This window comes from Artibeus jamaicensis, unplaced genomic scaffold, assembly GCF_021234435.1.
Source record: "Artibeus jamaicensis isolate MK-2021 breed Jamaican fruit bat unplaced genomic scaffold, CSHL_Jam_final contig_60, whole genome shotgun sequence".
NCBI lineage: Eukaryota > Metazoa > Chordata > Mammalia > Chiroptera > Phyllostomidae > Artibeus > Artibeus jamaicensis.
The window spans coordinates 6383885-6401248 of NW_026521900.1; the positions used below are offsets into that span (position 1 = coordinate 6383885).

General features: G+C 37.0%; 1 protein-coding gene across 4 annotated transcripts in view; it reads right to left on the reverse strand.

The window, feature by feature from the left end:
• The window catches only part of MAOB (monoamine oxidase B), a 143891-nt gene that overhangs the window by 79755 nt on the left and 46772 nt on the right, over positions 1-17364 (reverse strand). For all 4 annotated transcript variants that reach the window (XM_037135766.2, XM_053670575.1, XM_053670574.1 and 1 more), the window contains 2 exons: positions 15373-15467; positions 12960-13097 (listed from right to left, as the gene is read on the reverse strand). In XM_037135766.2, the coding sequence (XP_036991661.2) occupies positions 12960-13097; positions 15373-15467 (233 nt within the window). The remainder of the gene's footprint in view (positions 1-12959; positions 13098-15372; positions 15468-17364) is intronic.

Consider the following 17364-nt stretch of genomic DNA (forward strand, 5'->3'; position numbering starts at 1 on the left):
GATCAATTATGTACAATAATGTGAAGTAAATATTTTGAAAAATAAAACTTTAGTGGAGCCACCCTGAAGAATATACCAGTGGAACAACAGGTTATCAGTTTAAGGTATCAACCAATTTGTTTCAGCCAGTTTAAATCCACATTCTAAAATCTTCCTTTCTTGCTTTCCAGACATCTGATTTTATAGATTACATATTTTTCACCATATATAATTTTTTAAAATGCAGGCTGCAGTACATTCTATACAATAATCATCAATTTTATCAAAGATTATACATTTTTGAGTTCTTTATTTTGAGTCATCATTTGATGATCCCTTGACATGGAGTGCTGCTATGACAAAATTTTAAATTGTGTGCAATTGGCTTAGTGGACAGGATGCACATGGTCAGAAAAGAGATGCCACAGGATTGAAAGGCAGAGAAAGTAATAAAGCATTGCCAATATTATTGCCTAACTAATTTCAAAGGCAGACAAACTATTTATCAATTTGCTTTCAGCAATGCCATAGCTCTGGGATTCAGCAGCCAGGATTAGAACCCTTAAGTTTTCCTTGCCATCAATTATCAAATTTTATGATCTAAAGCTGCTGTCTTTTTGTGGTTCAACCGTGACATGGAAATCCTTCATTTTTTACTTTATTCTATTCAGTCATTTTCTCCTATTTCTATTCATTTCCTTTTATATTGAGATGAGATTCTCTGACCCCACAATCCCACACCAACTATACCACAAATTGTCTCAAATTTAATTATTTAGCACAGGGCTTTGCATAGTAGTAACTTATACTAAATGCTCAGTAAATGATGGATGATTTTAATAGAATGTAGATGATTAACAGTAACTGATTGGCAAAATATCTACTGTATATTACACTTTCTTAGAATATTACGTATCTATTTAAAATGGTATCAACAAAGAATTTTTAACAACATTGTAAAAATGGTTAAATACTCATAAGCAAAAAGTATACATAAAAACTTTCTTTGTGAACATATAAAAATAGGAATCTAGGAATGTTAAATATAAAGAAAATATGCTGTATATGTATGTGTATGTATGTGTATAATCCCAAAGTACGATTAATGAAACACTATTCATCCTACTTCCAAACATGTTTTACAAAGTGTAATCAGGAAAGTAATAAGAATACAGGGCTTGGGAAGCAGCCAGTGGAAGAACTGTAGTCAATTGCATAAAATCTTAAGGAAAGGAGAATCTTGAACTGGATTTTTTCAAGATATGAGTGTACGTTTAGCAGGAAGGAAGGAAGGCAAGCCAGTTGCTGGGGCTCAAAAGGAAATAACAGAAAAACTCCCAGCCAGGGGACAGTGAACTCTGTACAGTGGATTCTTGGCACCTGAAAACCTCGGTCATGCTCTGCCCCCCTCACTTTCTGCCATAAGGAAATAACAGAAAAACTCCCAGCCAGGGGACAGTGAACTCTGTACAGTGGATTCTTGGCACCTGAAAACCTCAGTCATGCTCTGCCCCCCTCACTTTCTGCCATATGCCATTTCCTCTTCATGGCCTTTATGTCCTCATCTATTCACAACCAAATAAGTTCTAGTTATTTGGGACTCATGATTGTGAGGCCCAAATAATATCTCATGTGTGAAAGCACACAGAAGGTTCTAATGTCCATACCAAAATAATAATATCATTGTTATTATTTTCTAGTTGTAGCAGAAGCCAAGAGAAAGGCATGGTCTCTGTGATCAGCTGACATGGAATCATGTCAAAGCCTTTCCACAGGCTGCTGATGTTTAGGGAGCGGCAAAGTAGACTAATACATTTTAGATATCTTGTACTTCTTGCCAGTATCTCCCTACTGTAGGCTGCTGAAGCTCTTTGACCTGTTACCCAGTTGCCTTTGTTTTTCACCTTCATTTGGTGAGCTAGGCCCCTGTCATTGCATCTTCTTTGGACCACTTAGCTATACCCCATGATGACACAATATACACACTGTAAAATTTGCACAAGGTTTAAGATACAAATCTGTTTCCTTTAGTGAATTTCACCATTGAAATTGAATTCTATACATTCTCTACTTTCGAGCATAATTTAAAATTATCTCTGTGTTACCCACTTTATACATAGAAAATATGTTTACTGGTTTTATCAGATTTTAATCCCAAATGGAAACCTTGAAGGCTTAGAAATAATTCATCTTGTATTCCAAAATATTGCTCCAAATCCAGCCATTGAAGGCATAATTTTCAGCAAATTATATTAAATGCCAAAAATCTGCCTGCATTTTCTAAAGAACACAATGAGCACTTTGGCTTCCAGAATAACTTAACATAAGCTTTAGAATAATCACTAGAAAAGTGGATTTCAGATGGTAAGCAGGAAATTACTGCTCTTCACATTTTTGTGGGAAAAAATCTCCCGTGGTGATAAGAAAGATTTGTTTCTAAAAAATAAGAAACGAAATGGGTGGGAGCAGAAGAGAAAGTTCATGAAGCTCATTTTATCTAGGGCATACTCTTGGAGCCAGTGAGCTCTGTATAGCATGTGGGAAGTTCATGGAAAATGGGCAGCTGTTCCTGGATGTAATACAAGCATTTGTCTAACCTGCTCTTGAAGACTTCTGTCATCATGAGAGAAGCAACTGCATCCTGAACTTTTTGATTCAGTCTTCCCTTGATTAATAGGGTTGGAGGTACAGACATGGAGAAGGAGTTATTAAGAGCTTGAAGAATAGTGGACATTGTGGTATGCTGATTTATGGGATATGGTGAGGTCCTGCATAATAAGATACTTTCTGCTTGCCAGATGCAACAATAATTTGAATATTTTATTTCTCAGTATTTTGGCTCCAATTTTGTTGCTTTTCTGCAATACCAAGAGACAGTTCATCACCTGTGATCTCCTCCAAGAAATTCACTGAACTGGTCTTGTCAATAGAGATCTAGTTTCCACCATGCTTTGCATTTATGTGCTTTTTGTGTACTTGTATTTTCAAAGAGATTTCAGAGTTCTCAACAAACTGAAGAATATGTTAAATGCTTCTTCCTCCATAAGGTTGTTTGAGCAATAGAATTCACAAGAGCAACAAGTAGGCAATATATTTGAGAGATGTCTCCCCATTCAGATAACTTTTCAAGCATTGATAATGATGACATACAACACAAAAGGAACTTTGACAATGAGCTTGGCTTCTGCCCACTAGGAAGCATACTAAGAACTGAGCATCTTTTTATTAGTGCTGTCTGGAGTTTAGAAATTATTATCAATGTGAGGTTGAACTATTAATATATATTTACATTTACCTAACTCTTAACAGTTCAGCCTGCAGGCCTAAAGCAGTTCATGTGTACTTTGATTAGACATTAGTTCCAAATTTCAGACTGATAAAAGCTTCTGAGATAGTGAAACTTTATTTTTTCAAGAGTCTAAACTGTACCAAACTGAAGAATTTTCTAACTTCATTATTATTTTAAGATTTTATTTATTTATCTTTAGAGTGGAAGGGAAGGAGACAGGGAGAGAAACATCAATGTATGATTGCCTCTTGTGCATCCCCCCTGGGAACTGGCATGCAACCCAGGCATGTGCCCTGACTGGGAATTGAACCACAATCCTTTGGTTTGCAGGCCTGCACTCAATCCACTGAGCTACATCAGCCAGGGCTAACTTCATTATTTTTAAAAATTCATTATTTATTGACTTTAGAGAGAGGGGAGAAAGGAGGGGGGGAGAGAGAAAATTGGTTGATTCTTGTATGTGCTGTGACCAGGGATTGAACCCCCAAATTAGAGTATCAGGATGACGCTCTAACAAATTGAGCTACCCAGCCAGGGCCCAACTTCTTTAAAGTAAAAATGCAAAAGAACAAAAAGGGAACAACAATGAAACAACCATATACATGTTCACACACAAACAGACACACACAGGAGGTGAAAGAGGAAGGGATGTAAGTCCACATATAACAATGTTGCTTAATATTCTTTTTTATTTTCATCTTTTTCTTTTTAATTATGAGATAGTACCTAAAAGGGAACAATTTTTATAAGTCATTTCCAAGGCACTTAAACAGCTGCCATATAAACTATACTAGCAGAAATTAGCATGACTATTTCTAAACAGATTTAAAAATTTTAGTAGATGTTTAACAATAACTATTAAGCACTAATGGCTCTGTCACTATTTTAGTAGTGAGGAAAACACCTAAATTATATAGATCTGAGTTGAACTGATGATTTTTTTCCTACAGATAATTAAATCCCAATGTAGCTTGGCATCATATCTTTTATTCACCAACAAGGCTTTGGAGAGCCACATTTTGGCAACATGAGACAGATATACAATAGCACTAAAAATGAATGCCACTCAGTACATATAAACATTTCCAACAGATAAGGGGCAGACAGTAAGGAGTGCACATCATAGCACACTAGGGGGTTCCTGTTTATACAGCTGGCATGAACACACCCTATTGGCAGATCATTTTCTCCTACAAATACTAGGGAACTAGAGATACCCAGAATCATTATTTCTTGACAAAGACACCCTTCCCTTAAGTAGCTAGCCGATCATGAGCTGTTGTAACCTCTCCCTTTTGTGGGTAGCTCCATTTCATTAGTTTCAGTTATGACCAGGCTACCCAAGTTCCTTATCCTGATGTTATGAAGGCTGCACATAAAACTCTGTCTTCCATTAACAATCATGTAAAAAATCTAAAATGCAGATTTTTTGAATAGGCTCATTCAAATAGCAGGATCTGGCAATATGGTAAGAAGCACACTTCATACTCTCAGGCTCTGGGCCAAGAAATATTTGCAGGTCCTCTAAAGAAATAAGCAGAAAATATACTATATACTTGCATAAATCATAGTTTTCACTTGGGAACACTAGTATTTAAAACATGTAATAGACAGTAATGTCAAAATGTCAAAATTACTGCCTACATGATAGAAGAGACAAATTTCTGAACTACATTCTTCTGAATGTAGTTTCAGATAGAATGCCATAATTCTGGTCAACAATTCCATAAATAGTTACAGCCATCCAAGATGTTTTTACATGCTAAGAATGAGAACAATGACATGTGGGCAATGAAAGACATAGAAGTGATGATGGTGGAGAACAAGTATTTAGTTTGGGGAAGACTTCTTAGCTATAAGGACTTATGATAACTTATCATATAACTTTTCATGGGTTATGACCATGAGAAAGTCAAATTAGCACATCTATCAAGATTGAAATAAAATTTTTTTCATATTCTCATTAATATTTCAATTATATCTTTAGTGAGCATTCATTAGAGTAAGTTAGTGTATCAAACATGTACACCTATGCATAAGCATATGTATACAATATTTTAAAGTTCATTGATATTCCTCATTTCTCTCAGTAGAGGCCAGAAAATAACAATACAGGAATATGAAGCATCTGTAAACCAAGAGAATATTTGATTTTTGCTAGATAGCCTTAGAGAAGTTTTTTTTTGTTTTTCAGTTTTTCTTTACCCATATTCTCTACTTTCATTTTTACAATAAATATTCTTTACCTTTGTAATAATTAAAAAGAAATAACATTTATTTATTTTTAAAAATTATATATTTTTGATTATGCTATTATAGTTGTCCTGATTTTTCTTTCTCCCTCTACCCAACACCCCCAACTCCTTCAGGCAACCTCCACACCCCTGTTCATGTCCATGGATCATACATATAAGTTCTTTGGCTATTCTATTTGCTATACATGGCTATTCTGTAACTACCTATTTGTGCTTCTTAATCCCTTCACCTCTTTACCCATTTCCCACAACCCCCTCCCATCTGGCAACCATCAAAATGCTCTCTGTATCCATAATTCTGTCTCTACTCTTCTTGTTTGCTTTGTTTGTTTTTTAGATTCAACTGTTGATAGATAGGTATTTTTTGTCATTTTATTGTTCTTAGTTTTGATCTTTTTCTTAAGTAAGTCTCTTTAACATTTCCTATAATAGTGGTTTGGTGATGATGACATCCTTTAGTTCTTTTTCTTGTCTGGGAAACTCTTTATCTGACCTTCTGTGTTTTATAAATAAGTAAAGGGAGGGAGAAAAAAAGGGAGAGAAGCATCAATGTGTGGTTGCCTCTCACATGCCCCCAACTGGGGACCTGGTCCACAATCCAGGCATGTGCCCTGACTGGGAATCAAACCAGCAACTCTTTGATTCACAGGCCAGCACTCAACCACTAAGCCACACCAGCCAGGGCTACCCTTCTATTCTAAATGACAACTTTTCTAGGTAGAGCAGTCTCAGGTGTAGATCCCTATTTTTCATGACTTTGAATATTTCTTGCCACTCCCTTCTAGCCTGAAAATTTTCTTTTGAGAAATCTCCTGATAGTCTTACAGGAACCCTCTTGTAGGTAACTAACTGGTTTTCTCTTGCTGCTTTTAAGATTCTCTCTTTATCTTTAACCACTGGCATTTTATTTATGATGTGTCTTGGAGTGGGCCTCTTTGCATCCAGCTTGTGTGGGACTCTCTGTGCATCTTGGACTTGCATGTCTATTTCCTTCACCAAATTAGTACAGTTTTCTTTCATTGTTTTTTTAAAATAGATTTCCAATTTCTTGCTCTTTCTCTTCTCCTTGTGGCACCCCAATGATGCAAATGTTGAACCTCTTGAAGTTGTCCCAGAGGCTGCTTATACTATCCTTATTTTTTTTCTTGGATTCTCCTTCTTCCTGTTGCTCTGATCAGTTTTTTTTGTTTTTTTTTTTTTTGTGGGATTTTTTGCTTCCTTTTGTTCCAAATCATTGCTTTGATTTTTGGCTTCATCCATTCTGATGTTGTTTCCATGTATATTGTCCTTTATTTCAATTAGTATAGCCTTCATTTCTGACTGGATCTTTTTTTTTTATTCTGCTGAGGTCCTCACTAAGTTCCTTGAGCATTCTTATAACCTGTATTTTCAACATCACATCTGATAGACTGCTTATACCCATTCCATTTAGCTTTTTTTTCTGGAGTTTTGATCTATTCCTTCATTTGGGTCATGTTTGTTTGTTCTCTTGTTTTGGCAGCCTCCTCGTATTTGTTTCTATGTATTAGGTATAGTTGCTTTGACTCTGTGTCTTCACAGTGTGGCCTAAAGTAGTAGGTGTCCTGTAGGGTCCAGTGGCACAGCCTCCCTTATCACCCAAGCTGGGTACTCAAGGTGCACCCTTCGTGTGGGCTGAGTATACCCTTCTCTTATAATTGAGATTTGGTTGCTGTTAGCAGGTCAATGAGAAGGATTTACCTAGGCCAGTCAGGTGCAAGACCTGGTTGTGACCACTGACCATCAACTTCCACCCTCCACGGAGGATCAGCTATGCAGGGGCAGGGTGGTGGTGTTCCAACGTGGTCTGCAGCTGTCCATTGGGTGCGCTGGCCCTGGATTTTCCTGGGCCATATAGGCCAAGGTCAGCCCCAACCTTTCTTTTGCCCAGAGCCACCCTGCATGAGCTATAAATCAATCTGAGATGGCTGCTACTTGTGCTGGACTTAGAGATTCCCAGGGAAAGTCAAGCTGTGAAACTAGGCTTGCAGCTGCTATTGTTGGGTGTTGGGCTCACTGAGGCCAGCTGTTGCTTGCTTGAGAGGATTTAGGAAGTTGTGAAGCAGGAGCCAAGACCAGCCATTTATTGGAAAAAGCAGCTTATGTGGGGCCATATGTTGGGTGGGGCAGTCTCTGGGGATCTCCAAGGTAGGTCAAACAGTGTTAGCCAGGTTGATGGAGTCTCATAAATGGCTCCAGCTTGCTGACTTTGTTGGGGGTGGAGTTTAGAAAAGAAACAATGTCCTCTGCTCACCTTGATGCCACACACTTCAGTTCCCTGCCATGTGCCACTGGTGCCTTTCAAGCTGTTACCCTAGTTCTAAAGCTCAGAGGGAGTGAGGCTGAATACGTAAATCTATGTGACTGTTCTTTAAGAGGAACTGCTTGGGGCTCCAGAAATTTCTTCCACCAACTCAATCCCTGGTGGTTTTTGCTTCCAGAAGTTGTGGAGACTTATCTACATGGTACTGGGACCCTGGGCCGGGGGGCCTAGTATAGAGCTGGGACTCCTTACTCCTGAGATATCGCTACCAAATTTTTGTCAATCACATGTGAGTGAGGGACCAGTCCATTCTGCATCTGCACCCCTCCTACCAGTCTGGATAGATGTGGTTTCATTAATCTTGTAGTTGTCAGACTTCCATTCACCTCAATTTCCGACAGTTCTGAGCGATGGTTGTTCTATCATTTTAGTTTTAATTTTGATGTGGTTATATTAAGAGACAAACCTTGTCTGCCTATACCATTATCTTGACTTGAATGATCAATAATATTTAAGTTTTATAAAAAGCACTGTCAGTGTATGTATTTATCTTGCATCAAGACAGCAATATTGCTTAATGGCTTGTATTTTTGTAGCTGCACTTACATTATTTGAAATAGTCTAAGAAAACAGCACGTTTGGCCATCACTCCGAAAAAGTATTGTGTAATATCATTTTCACAATTGATGACTCTTTCAAACAAGGGACTTAATGTTACCCATAAGATTACCAGAAAAAAACTAATTTTGGTCAAGATGGAGGCACAGGTAGATACATTTTATCTCCTCACACAACCAAAAGAAGGACAACAACAAATTTAAAAACAAAAAAATAACCAGAACTGCCAGACAATCAAACTGTATGGAAATCTGACAACCAATAAGTTAAAGAAGAAACATTCATCCAGACTTGTAGGAGGGGCAAAGATGGGCAGCCAAGGCAGAGAGGATGCATGGAAGGTGGCAGTTAACAGTGCAGGCAGTCCCACATTTGTATGAGGGCAAGCCAGGAGAAACAACTGGGGAGTAAACCAGGCTGCACAAACCAGGGATCTAGTGTGGGTAAATAAAGCCTCAAAAACCATTGACTGAAAAAAACCTGTGGGGGTTGTGGCAGCAGCGGGAGAAACTTCAGCCTCACAGTAGAATTAATTGGAGACACCCACAGGGTCCTAGAATGTACACAAAACCACCCATCCAGAAATCAGCACCACTAGGGCCTAATTTGCTTGTGGGTAGCGGGAGAAGTTACTGAAAGCTGGTTGAGAGTTGAGCAAGCAGCATTGTTCCCTCTCAGACATCTCCCCCACATACAATGCCACAACAGAGCCACGTGCGTTTCCCTGCCCTGGTGAATACCTAAGGGTACACAGATCCACCCCTTACTATATAAAAGGAATGCTGAGACAAAAAAAAATGGCACAAATGAAAAAACAGACCAAAGCCCCAGAAAAAAATACAACTAAGTGATGAAGAGTTACCCAAGCTATCACATGCACAGTTCAAAACACTGGTAGTCAGGATACTCACAGAAATGGTTGAGTATAGTTGCAAAATGAAGAAACAAATGAAGGCTACCCAAAAGGAAATAAAGCAAAATATGCAGAGAACTAACAGTGATGGAAAGGAAACCAGGACTTAAACCAACAGTTTGAAGCAGAAGGAAGAAAGAAACATTCAAGCAGAACAGAATGAAGAAACAAGAATTCAAAAAAAAAATGAGGAAAGGCTTAGGAAACTCCAGGACATCTTTAAACATTCCAACATCTGAATCATAAGGGTGCCAGAAGGAGAAGAGTTAGAGCAAGAAATTGAAAACTTATTTAAAAAATAATGGAGAACTTCCCTAATCTGGCAAAAGAAATAGATGTTCAGGAAGTTCAGGGAGCTCAGAGAGTCCCAAAGAAGTTGCACCCAAGGAGGAGCACACCAAGGTACTTCACAATTACATTAGCCAAGATTAAAGATAAGGGAAGAATTTTAAATGTAGCAAGAGATAAGGGGACAGTCACCTACAAAGCAATTCCCATCAGACTGTCAATGGATTTCTCAAAAGAGACCTTACAGGCAAGAAGGGGCTGGAAAGAAGTATTTGAAGTCATGAAAGACAAGGACCTATATCCAAGATGACTCTATCCAGCAAAGCTATCATTTAGAATGAAAGGGGAGATAAAGTGCTTCCAAAATAAAGACAAGTTAAATGAGTTCATCAGCACCAAGCCCTTGTTATATGAAATGTTAAAGGGACTTAGCTTAGAAAAAGAAGATATAAAATATAAACATTAAAATGAAAACAAACTCACAACTGTCAACAACTGAACCTAAAAAAAAAAACCAAACACAAAATCAAACTAAGAAAAAACTAGAACAGAAACAGAATCACAGAAATGATCACATGAAGGGTTATGAGCAGGGAGGGAGAGGGGAGAGAATAGGAGGAAAGGTACAGGGAATAAGAATCATAAATGGTACGTACAAACTAGACAGGAGAGGTTAAGAATAGTATGAGAAATGGAGAAGCTGAAGAACTTATATGTACAACCCATGGGCATGAACTAAGGTGGGGGAATAATGGTGAGAGGGGAGGTACAGGGTGAATGGGAATAAAGGGCAGGAAAAAATGGGACAACTGTAATAGCATGATCAATAAAATGTAATAACATTTTTAAGGATTACCAGAAAAACAAACATCTTGAACATAGTTCTTGACTGCCAAGACACCCTGAACACACAAAGCCAGAAGAGTGAATATAAACTGTAGTCATCTCCTCTGTCTGGAGAAACCTAAAAGAGGTACCAGTGTTCTGGGAAATAAATTTCTGTAAGTCTTACATGTTAGGACAAGGGAGACAGAAGAAATCAGTCAATGTGACCTACATTTACAAGCAAGGAACCCAACGAAGGATGTTTAGTAAGTGCTGCTGATTGATGTTAAACAAATTGTGCTTATCACCATGCTACATTTTCATTTGTGAATGATGTGTCTCTCTTTCTGTTAGACACATATGGAAGCAAAGTGAAAAAGCTTATAAAGCAAAATCGGACATTCAACTAAAACTTTTATGTATGAATTAAGGAAATCTTCTACCCACATTATGCCAAATTAGATAGATTTTTGTTTCCTGTTGTATTAAATGATTCATAATGATAGTCTCTTTTCTGTCTTTTTTGATATTATCACTCACAAATAATGTAAGTATGATGATGTGTCAGCATTGTTATATGAATCAAACTGACTATTGCTAGTTTCTCCTGTCCTCTCAGATGGCGATTTCTACTGGCAAGGAATATGTCTATACTGCTCACTTCCACCTACAGAGGCAACTGAGGAAGACAGACTAAAATTCAAAACCTTTGCCAGTTCTATGCAAATTAAAACCACAATGAGATACCACTTTACACCAGTTAGGATGGCTATCATAAACAAAGCAACAAACAACAAATGTTGGAGAGGTTGTGGGGAAAAGTGGACCTTAGTTCACTGTTGGTGGGATTGCATACTGGTACAACCATTATGGAAAACAGTATGGAATTTTCTCAGAAAACCAAAAATGGACCTGCCTTTTGATCCAGCAATTCCACTGCTAGGATTATATCCTAAAAACCCTAAAACATCAATTTCAAAGAACCTATGCACCACAATGTTCATAGCAGCACCACTTACAATAGCCAAGAGCTGGAAGCAACCTAGGTGCCCCTCAGTAAATGAATGGATCAAAAAATTGTGGTACATATACACAATGGAATCCTATGCAGCAGAGAGAAAGAAGGAGCTCCTACCCTTTGCAACAACATGGATGGAACTAGAAAGCATTATGCTTAGTGAAATAGGCCAGGTGTTGAAAGACAAATACTATATGATCTCACCTTTAACAGGAAGCTAAACAACAAAACACACAAGCAAGGAAAATAAAAACAAAGACACTGGAATAGAGAACAAGGGGACAACAACCAGAGGGGAGAGGGGAGGGAATTTAAGGGGGGAAAATGGGAGGGATTTAGAGGAACAAGTATAAAGGACACAGAGACAATAACTAAGGGGGTGGAAATGGGAGGGAGGTGGGGAGCACGGGGCGGGGTGGGCTGGGATGGGAAAAATAGACAGAAAACTGTACTTGAAAAATAACTAAATAAATTTAAAAAAAACTCTGCCAGTTCTTCCATGGGACTTTAGGTAGAGTGCAAGAGTAAGTCATTTCAGCTTGTTGGAAAATGTCAGTGACTTTTTAGCCCAAAACTATGATGCTGGGAAAATAAGGATCAGGGAAATGTGAGAAAAGTCTGAAGATCAGCAACATGGTGGAAGACTAGAATCCACAGAGAAATGTGGCTAGTAAAAAATCCCCAGGAAGCATAAGACTATAATTAGAATGTCTAATATTCAATTCTAAGTTAAAAGTTTGTGTTTCTGCAATTAACTGTACCCCCCACCCCACATTATTCAACATTTCGGTCAAGTCTTCTGCACACAAAAGCTTGGGGTGGTCTGAGGAAAATTACAATGAAGAGGTGAATTTCAACCCAGGCTGGCATAGGGCAAAAGGAAGAAAAGAGTCAGAGGCCATGAGATGTGAATGAGCATAGATGTCATGGAGAAAGGAACCATAAGCAACAAATGATTATGAGAATGTGAAATGTAGTAAATCCACAGAAATCTTGGGAAGATGAATGGAGCTTCCCCACAAAAAGAAATGGAATTTGTGACTTGAGCCACTGTTATGTAAACCTCTAATAAGTAACTTTATCTGTTAAATAGGACACCATGATAAAATTTCAAAATACTACATCAGACATATAGCAAATACTTTTTATAGTGTCAAGTCTAAGGTAACACTTCTAAAACTGTACACAAGTTTTTGTATCACATAAAACAGCCCAATATTTTAAATAAATTAATCACAAATGTATTTTCTCTGTTAGGTTTGTTAAACTTTTTACCAAATGGGCAATAATGCTGAGTTACTTTCATGAATAGGTTGAGAATACTCAGTTAATTCTACTTGAAAAAATTCTCAAAGTGGTTTAAATACACTTATAAAAATACTTTTGCATACATCCAAGGACATAAAAGTTTCTTTGAGAAAACCATCTAGAATTTATATATAGAAATACCCATAGGGTAGTCTTCAAATGCTTCAAATGCTGGCCAGTCTTACCTTTACATGGTGGATCAGATACTCTACTTCATTCACTTTGTAAGTTTCCAATCCTAGCTCTTTGGCTAATCTTAAGATATGATTCTGGGTTGGCCCAACATATGATCCTCCAAGGTCCACATATTTAACCATTTCATTCTGTTCATCCAAAGAAAAAATAAAAATAAATAGTTGCAAAAATGTTATTAGTAAGATAAAAAATTAGGTCCTGAAATAAGCAAATTGGCATTTCATAGGTTATAGACACATCTTGTGTATTCACAAAAAAGTGGATTCTATTCTCAACTGCATTCATGTAATTTAAGTTATTAAATAATTTCTTAATTTAAACCAAAATTGATAGAACTTTGTATAGGCAAGAGACTTCTGAATCCAGTCATTCACAATGTACCACAACACAACATGGTTTGGTTTTTAGTACCTTAAGTTCATAAGCTCTGAAATGTTGGTGAATTTTTTATACTTAGTACTTGAGACTATTTTGATGTATCTAATGCTAGAGAAAAAAACAAGAAAGGAAATGATCACTTCATATGTGGTTTGCCAATCCAGATGTTTGAAAGATAGCATTGGAGAATATTTGGTCATAATTTAAAGCTTTGAAGTTGCTCTTATGTTCAATAGCAACTTTTCTATACAGTTTTGAATCAGTTTCACATCCAATGACTGAGAACCAATCTTTGAACAGAGTTATTAGAAAAATTCCTTCAACAAATGGTGTTGGGAGAACTGGACAGCTACATGCAAAAAAATGAAACTTGAGCACTAACTTACACCATACACAAAAATAAATTCAAGGTAGATAAAAGATTTAAATATAAGCTGTGACACCATTAAAGTCCTAGAGGAGAACATTGGAAAGAAAATCTCAGATATTTCACGCAACATTTTTACTGATATGACCCCTAGAGCAAGGGACATAAGGGAAAGAATAAACAAATGGGATCTATCTCATCAAAATTAAAAGCTTCTGCACAGCTAAAGAAAACAACACTAAAATGAAAAGAGAACCAACCATATGGGAAAACATATTTGTCAATGATACGTCAGACAATGTTTTAATCTCTAAAATATATAAGGAATTCACATGACTCCACTCTAAGAAGACAAGCAACCCAATTAAAAAGTGGGCAAAGGACTTGAACAGACACTTCTCCAAGGAGGATATACAGAGGGCCCAGAGACATATGAGAAGATACTCAGGATCACTAGCTATCAGAGAGATGCAAATTAAAACCACAATGAGATACCACTTCCCACTGATCAGAATGGCCATCATAAACAAAGCAACAAAAAAGTGTTGGAGAGGATGTGGAGAAAAGGGAACCCAATTCACTATTGGTGGGATTGCAAACTAGTACAACCACTATGGGAAACCGTATGGAATTTTCTCAGAAAGCTAAAAATGGAACTTCCTTTTGCTCCAGCAATTTCACTGCTAGGATTATATCCTAAGAACCCTGAAACATCAATCCAAAAGAACCTATGCAACCCAGTGTTCATAGCAGCACAATTTACAATAACCAAGTGCTGGAAGCAACCTAGGTGCCCATCACTAAATGAATGGATCCCAAAACTATGGTACATTTACACAATGGAATTTTACGCAGCAAAAAGAAAGAAGGAGCTCCTACCCTTTGCAACAGCATGGATGGAACTGGAAAGCATTATGCTAAGCAAAATAAACCAGACAGTGAAAGACAAATACCATATGATCTCACCTTTAACAGGAATCTAATTGACAAAACAAACGAACAAGCAAAATATAATCAAAGACACTGAAATTGAGAACAGGCTGACTGGCCAGAGGGGACAGGGGAGGGAATTTCGGGGGAAGGGTTTGCAGAAACAAGTATAAAGGACACATGGACAATAACAGGGAGGACTGGAAACGGGGGAGGGAGGTTTGGAAAGCTGAGATGTTTGTCTGGGGTGGGGGGGAAGGCAGTAAACTGTAATTAAACAACAATAAAAAATAATGTTTTTTTAAAAGAAAAATTTCTTATGTCTCAATGTGTTCATGCAAATCTGGGTACCTATTAGTCAGGAACACCAGAGAAAGCCCTCCTGTTATGTTTTTGTTTGTTTGTTTGTTTTCTTTTTATTGTCTAGCTCTCCACCCCCAAAAGACATACATTTCACAAAAGCAAGAATCTTTGTTTTATTAACAAATGCATTCCAAACACATATTCTTTGGTGCAATAATTTACTGGGCAAGTTTCAAGTATCATGAGGTAAGAAGAGAAAAGGTACAGTAGAAAGAGTGGAAAAAGACACACTGGGAGAAAGTCTGTAGGAAATATTTTAGAGTAATTTTTATTCTCTTAGAAAAAGTCAAGTGAAATTCAAGACTTCCAGCAAGAAAAAAAATCAGTCTCGATCCCTTTTTTCTCCTCTGTCTTTAATATCTTACCCTAATAGTGTAAGTCCTGCCTCCCACACGGTCCCGAGCTTCCAGAACAACAACGTTCAGGCCAGAATCATGCAGAAATTTGGCTGCTGCCATACCTGGGAGAAAATACAATAAGAAATCAGAATTAAACACTCTATAGGGACTCCAGGTAAGTTCTTCATCCAATGAGAAAAGTCCATGTTGGTTCAAACATGGCCTACCGTTACATTGAACTTATTGGTGGTTAGGATTTCCCAACAGATACCAAAATTCCAAGCTAGAAAACCAAATGCTATTTTCAGAAAGAACAAAAGGGACTTTATTTTTGGTAAATATCTCAAATTTTTAAAACAGCTCTGGTCAGTATATCAAAATATCTTGTATGATTATACATCAACAAAACAGATAAAAACACAAGGTCTCACTTAAGAGAAATGTATAAGTCACAGAAGACTCAGGACCAAATGTAGCCAATAATTTTATTTCCAGGAATAAAACTGAAAAATTGGTAAGTTGCCAGGGGTGAGGGGGGGAGTGGACCTTCAAAGTGTGTGAGAAGACCTAAGATTTACAGTGAAATTTTAGAGGTGGATGTAATGTTTCAAAACCAAGGACATAAATTTTACCTGCTTATGTGTCCTAATCCCTATGTGATCCATTGCTGAAGAATTAAATGACTGTATTCATTCATCCATTTAATTATTAATGTGGTCAAAAATAATCAATGCATACTACATACTCACTGCCATATATTTAGCTTTAAAAATAGGTTTACTGATATAAATTTACATACAATAAACTTTATGCAATGAGATGTGTTTATTTATTTATTTTTCAATTACGAGTATTGGTGAGGATGTGGAGAAAAGAGAACCCTTGTGAACTGTTAGAACTGCAAAAAAGTACAGCCATTATGGAAAACAGTGAGGAGGTTTCTCAAAAAAATTAAAAATAGAATTACCATATGACCCACCAATTTCACTTCTGGGTATTTATCTAAAGAAATCCAAAACACTAATTCAGAAAGCTATAGGCACCCCTCTATTCATTGCAATGTTGTTTGCAATAGCCAAGATATAGAAGCAGCTCAAGTGTCCATCAGCAGATGAGTGGACAAAGATGATATGGTACATATATACCAAGTGAGTTTTGACAATATACAAGTCCATCTTGGATATAGTTTTCTTTTTATCTTAGAGGTTTTAAAATTCTGCATCTTTAAATCCACTCTTACAGAATTGTATAACTTTTCTCAGACAACAGAATTCTGATGCTCTGAATGATTAAACGAATTTTCCCAGTTCCAATTATGTTACTCATTCATTTTTATGAAACCAAACAAAATCAAGAAAAGATCAAGATGCTGTACCTTACAGACAAATGAAACAGCTTCAATCTTATCTTTCAAAAATAATGGTTCTGGGACTTTTATACCCCTGCCTAATATGAAAAAAGATTCTTATAAAAATAGCCATATAGTGCTTACTACATTTAAAAAGTTGTTCTAATTTTTTTAGTATATTAATTCAATGAATTCTCATAGCAAACCAATAAGAAAATTGTTGTTTATAATCCCCATTTTACAGCTGAGGAAATTGAAGGACAAAAAGATGTCTAAGGTCACATAAGGAGCCAGCAGGCAACGTCAGGTTCTTTCACTCCAGTGTCAGTATTCGTGAACACTATGACTATTGCTTTCCAGTAGGCCTCAGTGCCATCCTCTTTATATTGGTAGATTGCATCTCTCTATTTTTGCTAAAGGGAGAAATTATATTTCAAAAAATATTTTTCACTTTATTTGGGTCGACATGTTTTTAAACACATACTTATATCTTGTTTGATAAGAATCTGTGAAACATAAGATATGAGTCCACCACAAAAGCCATAACAAAAAGCCAAGGCTTCATTCATCATCTATCAGCCAACCTAAAAGAAGAACCCTATGTTTTAAAAAGGTTGATTTGACACTTCATTAGTTGGGTTAATCTACCTTCTAATCCCTGTCCTTGGGGG